Source organism: Poecilia reticulata, linkage group LG5 (assembly GCF_000633615.1).
Source record: "Poecilia reticulata strain Guanapo linkage group LG5, Guppy_female_1.0+MT, whole genome shotgun sequence".
Classification (NCBI taxonomy): Eukaryota; Metazoa; Chordata; class Actinopteri; order Cyprinodontiformes; family Poeciliidae; genus Poecilia; species Poecilia reticulata.
The window spans coordinates 2,146,014-2,158,479 of record NC_024335.1 but is presented as its reverse complement, the minus strand read 5'-3'; the positions used below and the strand labels follow the sequence as shown (position 1 = coordinate 2,158,479).

Sequence of the window (12,466 nt, the reverse complement as noted above, 5' to 3'; positions counted from 1 at the left end):
ACACACACACACACACACACACACACACGCACACACACCCCCACACACACACGGCTCCATGTTTGTTTTGGTGACTTCTAAATAAAACTCCTTGGTTAAAAAAAGTAAAAGCATCCCTTCAATTTCTGAATTTCTGAATCTAAGCATTTCAATCCACTGCAGACTTTACTCTGAGGCTGCCATGAATAAAAAAGTCACATCTTTTCCAAGATGTTCACTCAAACTCCCAAAATGTCAACGCCTACTTGACAAAATAATTGCGCCCATGTTGCCGCAGCGAGCAAAGAGGAAATGGTCTCGGTTGAAGGTCTGAGTCATCGGCTGAACAATAGATTCTCCTCTAAAAGCCGCTGTTGACGGAGAGATTTTCAGTTCTGAAAAGCTAAGCTTTGAATTTGAAATCGATAACACGTGATTCTGTTTTCATACATTTATTATGCACTGGGTCAGTTTTGTGGACTCAACTACATAAAGCAAAGTTCCAGTGTTTAGGATTCTGCACCAAAGGGGGACAAAACAGACAAAATGGAGATTTTTTGAAGCTACATTTCAAACAACGCTCCTCTTTCTTCAGCCTGTTAACTTGATGACTGTCAGTAATTTATACTCACCAGTTTCTTCTCTATGCTTTACTTCAGTTCTCCTCTTCTTGTTATTTTCACATTATCATATTACCTCACAGTGGGGGCGGTAAAAAAAAAAAAAAATCAGTGTTAAGCAAGCAGCCAAAGACTGTAGGTGACGGGGAACAAACTCGAGATAATCAGTCTGAATTATGCCCACCTCATCTGCAATTACCTCCTGTTGCTATGACACGACTAGCCAAATGACTGCCTCCCATTATATGTAATCACTCTCATGTGCATCCGAATATTATAGATGGCTATTACTGGGCCCAGGACAAAATAATGACTTTCAGAAGTGGAAAAAGAAGAAGAAAAAAGAAGCTGATTTATTTCTTGTGACATGTAATGAGGATGAAGTTTGAGTGTGAAGGTGAAGTTGGTGTTTCATTTTTTTTGGTCAGAGTGGAAAAGTTGGTTAACATAATAATTTAACATATTATTGAAAAGTCTTTATTTCAGGGGTACATCATGTTGAATTACATACGATGGTCTGAAAAGTCAATACTTTAGATTTTAAATGAGCCTTTGTGCTCATGAATATCCTCTGCTCTAAGCTGGTTGGGTCCATTTTGCATCCATCCAGTGGTCAGCCATGGTAGCTTCGCTGTCAGCTGAAGAGAACAGCTCCACATCATGATGCTGCCACCACTGATCTGAGCAGAACTGAATCTGATGGCCACTGCTTTCATCTTTAGATGAATTGAACAGGTTACATCATCTAACTGCCTTAAACCTCTGCAGAGGTTTATCTCTTTGGCCTCCATCATGTTTGTTTACTAATGTTCTCTATTAAAAATACAGATTAACTCAAACTAGTTTTTCCTGGTTGCACTGGATTTTATTTACAGATAATTAGAGCAAATGGTGGTTAAAATAATGCACTAAGCACTTGTCAGATGTGTTTTTAACTATAAAAACCATGTATTTTTTTACTGCTGTTTGGAAAATAAGGTTCTACATTTTGTTACACAAAACGTTTGTTGGACTTTCTTGCATAATGACAGAGGAGTTCTAGTTCTAAAATCTCTATAAAACATGTTGAAGATTGTTGTTGTGACACAAAATGTAAATTCTGCAACATAAAACTGTTTTGTTTCCACGATGCATGTAAAAGCATCATGGAAGTGTTATCTACATTTTACTGAGAGAGAAAATTGTTCTCTTCTAAATTTCAATGACCTTGTAACGTTTTTTATAAACTGCTACTGACTTAATGAAGTAAATCTCTGAATACATTTATGGTAGATTGGGAAAAGTGTTTTCCTGCATTAAAAGAGCCGCTTCTTGTAAAACAATCTTTCTCTTGATGGTTATTTGGCAGCAGATAAAAGTGTTTGCTGAGAGCAGCGGCTCGTAATGGAAACAGCATTTCTGACACATCCAAATAATGCTGGTTTTGAATTTCATCGGGGAGTTTTCATTGTTTCTAACACATCTGTTGGGTTCATCAGAGAGAAACTGCTCTGGGACTGAAAGATGTGGAGGAAACAGCAGTTCTGAATGAAACCATGCAGATTCCCACTCAGTCACCAGGTTCTGTTTCATTTTGATGTCGGATCCTATTACTGAGTTTTTCAATTTATTTTACATTATTTTGACACGTTTTATAGCAATCGTCTCCAGTGCATAGATCTTCTTAAAGAGGACTGATTGTGTGTGATGTCATGATTTTGCCCCCTGGTAGCCAGATCCCCACCTGCACAGTTAGCTTCTCCGATCTGTGGGTAAAAGTAACTTTAGGCTTGTTGTATTTTTGTGCTATCTGATCCCACAGACGATCACACCAGGGTCCGACTGCAGCTGCTGGATGGAGACCCCCACTCCGACTACATCAACGCCAACTACATCGATGTGAGTTAACACACACACACACACACACACCACACACACACACACACACCCATTACAATAGGAATATATGTCTCAATAAACACGATTAATATCAGTACTGTGATAGAGACCAGGGGTTCCATCCCATATTGATTATTGATATTGTTTATTTACAGTTCAAATGTGTTTTGTATTAGTTCTTTATTTCAGTTACATGGTGACATTTAGTAAACATTCTTGTGGGGTAGGGGGACTGGCCATCTTTCCTGTCCAGAGAATGTGGGGGAAAATGTCCGTTTGTTTCTGATTGGTTTAATTTGAGTTAATTGTTTGAGTTCTTGCCTTTCGGGGTGAGTCTCAGCCAGGTGGAGCAGAAAGGGAGACAAATGCTCCTGGAGCATACCATCTTCCATTAAGAGGGGTAACACTCTGAGGATTTATATTTAGTTGCATTTACTTTTTGATTGACCTTAGATTAGTTTAGTTTTAACCATTTGCATGCATGTAAATATTTGTTGGATAATTTATTGTTTGTTAGGTTTGTGTAAGTAGTGTTTGTTTCTTGTTTGTCTTTTTGTGATCACCCCTTTACCTGGTGTAAGTGTTGGAACTTGCCTCAGGTATAAATGTAAGCTGCTTTGTTTCACTGTGAGAGAGGGTGCTGGTGTAACCTGGAGCTCCCGAATAAAAACACCTCAAAGACATACTGTCACCTCACTTCCTCCTTACTAACGCAGAGCCTCCGTCGGTCAAAGTGACAAGTACGTTCAATACGATTCCACTGAACTTCGATTCAGAATTGCGCAGCATTCTGGGGAATGTAGGCGGAGGGAAGATCTTAACCAGTCAATCTCTCTCGACGAGTAAATTATTGTAATAATCTGAAGATCTGCTCGCACCAACAAAGACTTGCATTTAGATTCAGGTTTAGACCTGCAGCAAAGACTTAAAATACAAACTCTGACCCTCATCGTAGCGTTAGATGATTAATTTATTTAGTCTAATCTGGAAATCCATTTAATGTTTCTTCATTTCTATTCCCTCCTCAATGCTGCCATTGATTTTATTACATGTTTTATTCCCTTCAGTTTATCAAATTTTATTAATTGTAACATGATTGTATGGAGTGCTCTAATGTCTCTAATGTGAATGCCTTTTTTATTAAGATGTACGGAAGGAGGAACGTGGAAAACTAAAATCTGAGCATTAAATTGTCTCAGTTAAGAAACACAAGGAGGATTTTTATAGCAACACAAATTTATTAAAGTATTAATCTCAGCGCAGTTATCTGTCTAACTAGGAGTAGTGGAATAAATGGTGTTTAGAAAGTTACTGACAGAAAAAAATAGGATCCATTTTTATAATTGGTTGATTATTTAAAAAACAACCTTGGTTTATTCAGAGAGAAGCGGAGAGTTGGAGGACAAACAGGAAAAATACAACTGGAAAAAAGAGAAATGCCCAAATAGGTGGTGAAGGAAATGAATTCGGCAGGAAAATAAAAATTTGAGCTTCTTTGATATCTGAAGTCAGATTATTGAATTTATAATTGTTTCACCAAAAGAAAATAATTTCAAAATCAATATTTAAAAAGTATTTAATGAAAGATTGAAAGGAAGAAGAAACACTGACTGTGCTCAGAGACAAATTTAATTACACTTGAATATATTAAGGAAAAGGGAGAAAAAGTAAGAACACCCTAAAGAAAAAGGTAAAACACAAGAATGCACTGCAGAGACTTTTATGCTTTAATAATAAAAACATTAATAAAACAACCAAGATTCAAAAATAGTTGCCAGCAGCTTCTGAAACCGTCTCCTGTAACTGTAGCTGCGTTTCTATTGACCATATTTTGTGCAAATTGGAATTCAGAAAATAAATTTACTTGATGGATAAATGGCAATTTTGAAAAAAGTCACATTTTTTGATAGGTTTTTGTGTAAGAATCAGGTGGTTTTTCAGACGAGTGTATTTTACAAAGCCTGTGATGGAAACACTTTGCATCCATCGAGTAACTGCAGAAATCTCAGCATCGCTGAATTCACCACAAGTTGAGTTTGTTGTTCAAGTGTTGAATCCACAGATCTTCTGTCGAACTGCTGATTATTGTTTCCCTAAAACGCTGCGTACAGAGAGACTCTGATCCCTGAATAAAACATCTTCTTACAGCTGATAGTGCTGGTGGCTGAAACATAAATATATCCCGTGTAAATGTTTACATCTATCGCCACTTTGATTTTAATGACTTATTGTGTGAACAAACGTATAGATTTTAATTGCATTTCTTATGAAATGGAAACACGACAGTTGTGAAATTGTGTTTTTCGACATTAGCTTGATATTGAAAAGGTTTTGCACAAACTTTTATTGGAAACTCAGATATTGTGTTTTGTTGTAGGAATTTTTCCCATGGTTTTTCACATTACTCCACCTCACCAAAGCTTGCAGGGATGTTTGGTTTGTTGGTCTTTTAAGTTCCCATAATCAGTTGGAGGTCTGGACTTTGAGCAATGCAGTGTTTTGATTACTTCCTGTTTGGTTGGCTCACATTGACCTGCAGTAGTAGAAGCTTTATCTGACGTGTGATCATGGATTATTCAGCAACTACAAGCTGCTCAAGCCAAACCATCATCCCTCCACCACCGTGCTTCACAGCTGTTATCAGTTTTACTGTATTCTGATGCATAAAACCCTGAAACTGAATGAAATTAGATAAAAAGAAAAATGCATTAAGCAAAAATGTAACCAGAAGGTGAGGAAGCTTTTTAATGCCTTGTTCCCTCTGATTCACAGGGCTATCACAGACCCAGACATTACATCGCAACACAAGGTAATTAAACCGGTGCAGTAAGCATATGACAAGCTGAAGTGTGGTTCGTGTGCGTGTGTGTACGAGTGTGTGTTGCCGCCACCAGCATGGCGTCATTTCGGAGTGGAAGGCTGTTACGGCAGCCTCCTAAATCTAAACTGCTGTATAAAATCCCCCTGACAAATTTAAGACCCCATTACCTCAACCCCCCAAAACTGCTGCTATCTGGGATTGATGGTGTGTGTGTGTGTGCGTCTGCAGTTGTGTTGTGCTTGTGTGTTTGTAACAGTTTGCATTATCACTGCTGATATTTTCCTTTCTAACACCCTTCTGCGCACACGCACACACACACGCACACACACACACACACACACACACACACGTCAGCACTGATTTTGTGTGTTTCGTCTGTCAGGACCCATGCAGGAAACGGTGAGGGATTTCTGGAGGATGGTTTGGCAGGAAAACTCGGCCTCTATCGTCATGGTTACAAATCTGGTGGAGGTGGGAAGGGTGAGTTCAGCTCTATTAAAAATGAGATTGTGACCTGGAAACTTTTATTTTCCGTCTTGTGCGCGCAGCCGGACTGTCAGTTTGGTGATTATCACCAGGTATTCTGCTCTAATCTGTGTGTTTGTGTAAATGGTGTTTTTTCAGGTGAAATGTGTTCGTTACTGGCCGGATGAGACGGAGGTTTATGGAGACATCAAGGTGACCCTGATAGAAACTGAGCCTCTGGCCGAATACGTCATCCGGACATTCACTGTTCAAAAGGTAAGCAGGACTTCCTTCATCTGGCAGATTTCTCCAACCAGACTGGGATTGTGAAGTTGCTCCTTCCTCTCACTGTAAAGGCAGTTGATGACTCTGTTTACATAATATGAAGATTTGATGGTAATATGCTCAGATTGAAGGACAAAACAAGGAAACGAGGTTTTTTTCTATGCTATATGTTTTTTTAAATCCTGAATTTCATGTTTCTGTTTTGGAGCCTGTTTTGATATACAGGGTTTCTGCGCATCTTGAAAGTCTTAATGTATCAAAAATTAAGGCTTCAAAATGTCTTAAAATTTAAATTTTTCCATAAATTCATTAATTTCAGGTGTTGAATTTTGTCGTGGCAGAACTTTGTAATATAGCATTTTATGTCGGGGGTTTGAGGCGTCTGGTAGCATTCTGCATATATAGCCTTAATAGCTAAGCTAACTTTTATGTGTCTATCATGGGTAAGTGCACATTTGTCACCAGTTGGCTGGATGACGTTCGCCTCGATGCTACATGCATCCTGTGCTAAAAAAGCTCGGCCCAACTGGGATAAGGATGCAGGAAGCCAAATGCGGAGTGAGAAGCACGAAGCTTCTGCCAAGAGCCACAAACAGACTCCAGAAATGTCAGGTTTTATCCTCTGGTGTGGCTAAAGCTCCCCTGAAAATGGTTGCCGGTGATTCTACCAAATCTGATCCAAGAACATTTGGTGTGACGCAAACTCAGAAGTCAGAGGTTTAGTGGATTTTAAACACACTGGTCAAGCGCCAGTACCAACCATTTAGGAATTTTATTTGAACAAAGTTGTTCCAGTATCGATAGTTAATCTCACAGGTAGTAGTATTTCTTTCCCAAGTTGTCCATTCGTACAAATATATAATGTGCAATTTTATTTTGTACATTAGTCATGACACAGGTCTTAAATTTAATTCCTCATGGTTTGAGAAAGTCTTAAATTTCAGTTGGTGAAACGCTGCAGAAACACTTTTATATGCAATAATCTTTTTTTTTTGCTTTGTATGCAGTTAAATTAAGAGACAGTTTTTTTTAAGTCCATATTAAATCTGTATTTCATGTGAGAGTTCAGAGCTTTCTGTTTGAGGAAACAGAAGAAAACTTCATCATAAGCAAGACAACTTCATGTTTCTCTGAACAAAATCACATTTTTAAATAGCTACATCTTAAAACAGATTTTTTGACTTCCGTCACTTTTTTAATTTTTTTGCTTTTCTGCACTTTACCCTGTTTCTTCCCCCATCCCATATTTCCTTCCTCCTTTCACTCATACGAAAGCAGCTTATCAAGACAAGTCCTCAAGCCCTGGCCGTCAGCGCATTTAGCAAGCCATTAATCCAAAGCACCTCCGTGTGTGTGTGTGTGTGTGTGTGTGTGTGTGTGTGTGTAAGTTTCAAAGGAAAGCTGATTTGGAAATGCCTGTCATTTATTTCAGCATGCAGTAATACATGCACACACTCAGATTCCGAATTTTCCCATCTCCGCTCTGAAGAAGCTGCTGTTTCTGCCTGGGTGTGAAAAACAAAGCAAAGGGAAGACAAAGGCAGAGAGAGAGAGAGAGAGAGAGGGAGAGAGAGAGAGAGAGAGAGAGAGAGAGAGAGAGAGAGAGAGAGAGAGAACAGGATCGAGGCAACAATTAAATTGCTTCACTTGCAGTGAATAATGAGAACAGGATCTTAATGAAAACATTTATTAATGGCACATCCAACGAGATTAACCGAGCAGAGAGTACGGAAGGCCGACAGGGTCTCAAAGAAAGAGAAAATATGCAAATGCATCTGCAAGAGAGAGAGAGAGCAGGATAGATGGAGGACAGAAAAAAAGATGACAAAAGGTAGCTTGTGTTTGAGAGTCAGGATCAGTTGTAAAGAAAAGCTGTGGGTGAGGGAGGAACGTTTCTGTTCCACGGATTGCCAGACATTATTTTCAAAGAGTTCATTTTATCTGTGAAAGTGGAATTTTCACAAAACATGCAGAAAAGAAGATTGCAACTTTAGTTTCACTGTCTCTTTCTCACTGTGCAAAAACAGATGTCACCTTGTAGTCTTGCATGTGTAGCTGGAGACAATTTCTTTCATGAAGCATTTGTTGCTGTAGACCATCACACAGAATCCATTAAAACTGGATTTATCTAGTAAACAACACTTTGAAGTGTGGAAATCAAATGTTTTTTTGTGAAGCCGAAGATTTGGGAGTGTAGCAGGATTATAGTAGTTTAGTTCAGTTTTGACTTTTTGTTTAACTAGTTTTAATTAGTGTGTTTGATAGTTTTTGATATTATTATTAGCCACATATTGTTTAGTTTTTATTAATTATAGTAGTTTTTCATACCTTGGGTAATTTTAAGTGCAGAATTCAAACAGATTAAAGTGTTGTAGTGTCATGATGTAAACATTGGCTGGCTGATCAAAACTCAGCTGAAGTGTGGAGACTCATCCGTTCTCCATGCTGCGTTCTCGATGTCCGACGTTAAAGAGTCAGTGAGTTAAATTCATGAATTACATTTATTAACACCAAAATACAGCTGGTCCATTTCTCATGCCACCTTTAGGAGACAAAATGGGACCAAAGAAGAATTTGATCTCCTTTTTCTAAGCTACACCCCAAAGAGGACGTTCACCCGTGGGTCATTTCCTCTCATTTGTATTTTCTAACATGTCATTTCCTTTAGGTTTAGCTTAGCAACCAGCTAAAAGAGATAGAAGGAAAACACACTGCAATAAAGACTCGTACCTAATAATGTGTCAGAACTGAGTCATGTTGTGCTTTGTTTCTTTATTGATGAGAGAAAAGGGCTAATGACACACATTTGGTTGAACTCTGGAGTGATTACAGTGACATTTTAGAGTGTAGCATCTGCAGAAGTTATTCATTATGTAAAATCTGTGTAGAGCCGTTTCACTCAAAATTAAATAAATCGTGTTATTAATAAATAGTAAAGAAATACTCCATGAAATCAAAAGAAAAAATCTAAAAAAAACAACACAGCACTGATGAAAAGTGACAGGAGTTATGCAACGCAGTGGTTCTAGTTTGTCTAATCTACTAACCTGTAATCAGACGCCAGTTGAGCCATAAATGGTTCTTAAACATCAGAAAAGCTCAATGGCTGCAGCTGCAGTCGGCATTGTTACAACCAGGAAGGTCTGATGGAACGAAGGACCAGAGAACATTAAGCTTTTCATGAAGCACTGAGCAATTCAGGTTTTCTCCCAGAAATAAAACACTTACGTGGTTTTCCAAGGTTGTTATTTTTGAATGCTTACGCCTTTTTCTTTTCTGGTATTAGAAAAACTGATGAAGCTTCCAGTGTTTCAGTACAAGAAAATAAACACAACAAATCTGTTCTTTTCCATCATGGCGTCTAATCTGATGCTTTCTTTCAGGTAAACTCTCCCTCTGTGGTTTTTTTTGAACAATTGCTTTCCTATTTCAAACAACTTGCAGAGAAATGACAGGGAAATTGCATAAATCGTAATTGGTTATTGTTCTCACAGAACAACCTCCTCGATGTCAGAGTGAACCTGTCGGTAAAAATCTAATGATTGTTGCAACTTCCTCATCCAGTCGTCCCAAGACAGACGGGGTCCAGCGGCTCTCAGCAGGTGGTCAGAGCTTCGTCCAGTTGGAGGACAGAGGATGATAATATTGATGCACAACGAGAAAATGTGGTGAAAAGTTGTATAGACATAGTCATAAAATTATGGATTCATTTCATTATTTCATGTGCTGACAGGAACTGTTAAAATAACTGTGCAGATGTTTGAATTATTCTCATTTTTCACTGCGAGGGGCAATTCTAGATTCCAACATTTTAATGTCTTTGTTTTATTTTTTCAACCCAAGTATCGTGAATCTGAGGCCATGTTTTTATGTCGCCTATTGATTTAGAGAAGTAATTTCAACATCATAGAGGAGAGCAGATCGATGCGAAGTCGACTAATCAAATTACCTTGTGGTTTTCCTGGGTTTTGCGCTGCATTTTGTCCTCTACGCTCATTACTCTGTTTTTTACTTCCGTCTTTTCCTTCCTCCGTTTCCTTTGCAGTCTCTCTATCCTTCCCTTCCCCATCTCTCCTCTCCTTCCAGTATCTCAATCTAATCATTTATTCCTTGAACTTTACACTTTCTTACACTCGTTTTCTTGACTTTTATTCCTTCTCTTTTCGCCGTGCCATTGCTTCTTCTCAAGCCATCGTTATGCTAGAAACTCCACCTTGACCCAGGATGAGAGATGCAATAACAACAGTTTCATTTCAGCTTCTATTCTTGGAGCGTAAACTGAACTTGGGAGATCATGACTCTCCGTTTTAAACCGCTCTCAGTTTAGACGCATAAAGGAAATCGATTGTTCTGAATAATTAAAGAAAGAGCACACAGTGTTGTAGGGGAGCGGGAGGAAAAGGAAACGCAGATCTATGCTCAAAATAGAAACGGAGATTTAGGCTGACATATCATAATAAAAAAGTAAGTACACCCCTCTGACACTTCTAGAGTTTCATAAAAGCAATTTAGTCTTTTCTGGGTTCTATTTCTTTTAAATGTACAACAACACATCAGATTATGTCTGTCATTACTAATGAAGAAGCAAAAAGGGAAAAACTGAGTCAATAACTAATTGACATTATTAGTTCATTAATGGATCAGATTCTACGACCACCATGTTTAGCAGCATTGACCCATTAGGTCATTTTCTGGAGTTTGGTATTCAGACAATCTTCCACTTCACACCTGCTCACCGACTCTCTCCTGGGGCCTCAGGTATCTCCTATGGCTGCGACCTTTGACCTCCATTCCCTGATCAAAATAAAAACAGCAGCTTTTTTCTGTCATTTCGTTTCAACAATTTATTTATGTAAATTCTTTGTTTTTTCCTGATGATTTGAAGTTTTTCAGACTTTCAAGCTAGCACAGCCACATTAAAGAATAAAATGTTAACATCAGTACTGAAATTCACAGAGAATCGATGCCGATATGGAGGCGTAGGGAAACGTTTGTGTCCCACTGCAGCGTTTTGAACCGACTCAGACAGACGGAGGGAGAACATGTCAGCCTTTAGACGCCAGCAGTGAAAAGAAATGATCAGATTTTGGGGAATGTTTGTCCTGCTCATCACGGATACCATTTTTTAAATTTATGACAGTAATACAGTAAAAAGTATTTCTCACCATTATTTCAATCAATCAGCTATTTTGTCTCCTGAAAAGAGTTTTTTACCGTCAGTCACAGAGAATTTTCATTTTATTTCCAGTATTTATGCAAAACTCTGCCTCCACTGTAGGTAACATGCTTTTAAATTTGCCTCACAGTTGCTGTTTTATCCTCTTGACTAAGCTATATTTAGATACGTACTTTTACATTAACGTACGCTCCACCCAGAGGACTTAGGAGGATGTTGGTCTCCTTGGTAGCAAACTGGGAAGCTGAACTGGACGATGGCATTTCTTTCTGTAAGTTTCTCCCTAAAGAACCATCATGAGATTTGTGAAATCAATTAATCTTTTTTATGGAGCTTGAGTGGCCTTCAGTTTCCCCAAATCTCCCCTGTAAATTAAGCAAATGAGCCACGATAAGTCTTCCTGCCTCTCAGTCCCAGAAGTGGCCCCGAGCGCCGTCTTGACATCCACAAGATTGATTTATTTTCCATGTGAAACCAAAGACACATCAAGGCCCTTGTATTCCTGAAAGTCCCTGCTGTAAATTAGGGTCCTGAACCGTGATGCGTCTTCTTGTCAGTTTGCCCCAAAAGAGGAAAAGAGCTTTGTGACACACCTGCATTTATCATAATCAGGAGAGAAAATGGCCACCACTCTTCACAAGCAGGTGGAATCCTTCCCTGAGGTTTTCACTGCACGGCGTGTCGGCATGTTTTTCAGAAGGGCCACCATGAGATCCGTGAACTTCGTCAGTTTCACTTCACCAGCTGGCCGGATCACGGCGTTCCCTGTTACGCCACGGGACTGCTGGGCTTCATACGGCAGGTCAAGTTCCTCAACCCTCCGGACGCCGGACCCATCGCGGTACACTGCAGGTAACAGAACACACTGAGATGGACCGAAATAAAACCATAATCTGCCCATTCAGCTGTCATATGTTTCTGTAACCCCTGATCTTTCATGAAACTAATGTGAAAAAATATCTCCTTAGAAAGGTGAACTTTGACCTTAGCGTTAGCGTCTGTGTTGCTGCAGCATGTTTAGCAATCAGATGCTATTTTAGGCTTGACTGGCTTCGCTGATGTGCTAACTCCTGTTAGCACAACTTGAGCACTAAAGTCTTTTCCAGCTACCATCAGATCGATTGTTAGCAAAAATAAATCACCAGCCCAGAGAAGCATCCTGTCGCTGGTGCGTCAGATTTACTGCCGTACCAGAAACACGTGAATACAAAGGTTCTGCCTCTGGACTTTTAGATGTTGAAA

General features: G+C 39.1%; 1 protein-coding gene across 14 annotated transcripts in view; it reads left to right on the top strand.

The window, feature by feature from the left end:
• ptprt (protein tyrosine phosphatase receptor type T) overlaps window positions 1–12,466 on the top strand; it is a 316,254-nt gene that overhangs the window by 289,073 nt on the left and 14,715 nt on the right. For 9 of the 14 annotated variants that reach the window (XM_017304834.1, XM_017304833.1, XM_017304832.1 and 6 more), the window contains 5 exons: window positions 2,392–2,477; window positions 5,250–5,286; window positions 5,681–5,778; window positions 5,923–6,039; window positions 11,922–12,076. In XM_017304834.1, the coding sequence (XP_017160323.1) occupies window positions 2,392–2,477; window positions 5,250–5,286; window positions 5,681–5,778; window positions 5,923–6,039; window positions 11,922–12,076 (493 nt within the window). The remainder of the gene's footprint in view (window positions 1–2,391; window positions 2,478–5,249; window positions 5,287–5,680; window positions 5,779–5,922; window positions 6,040–11,921; window positions 12,077–12,466) is intronic. The other 5 variants (XM_017304835.1, XM_008408309.2, XM_008408308.2 and 2 more) reach the window with 2 other exon arrangements.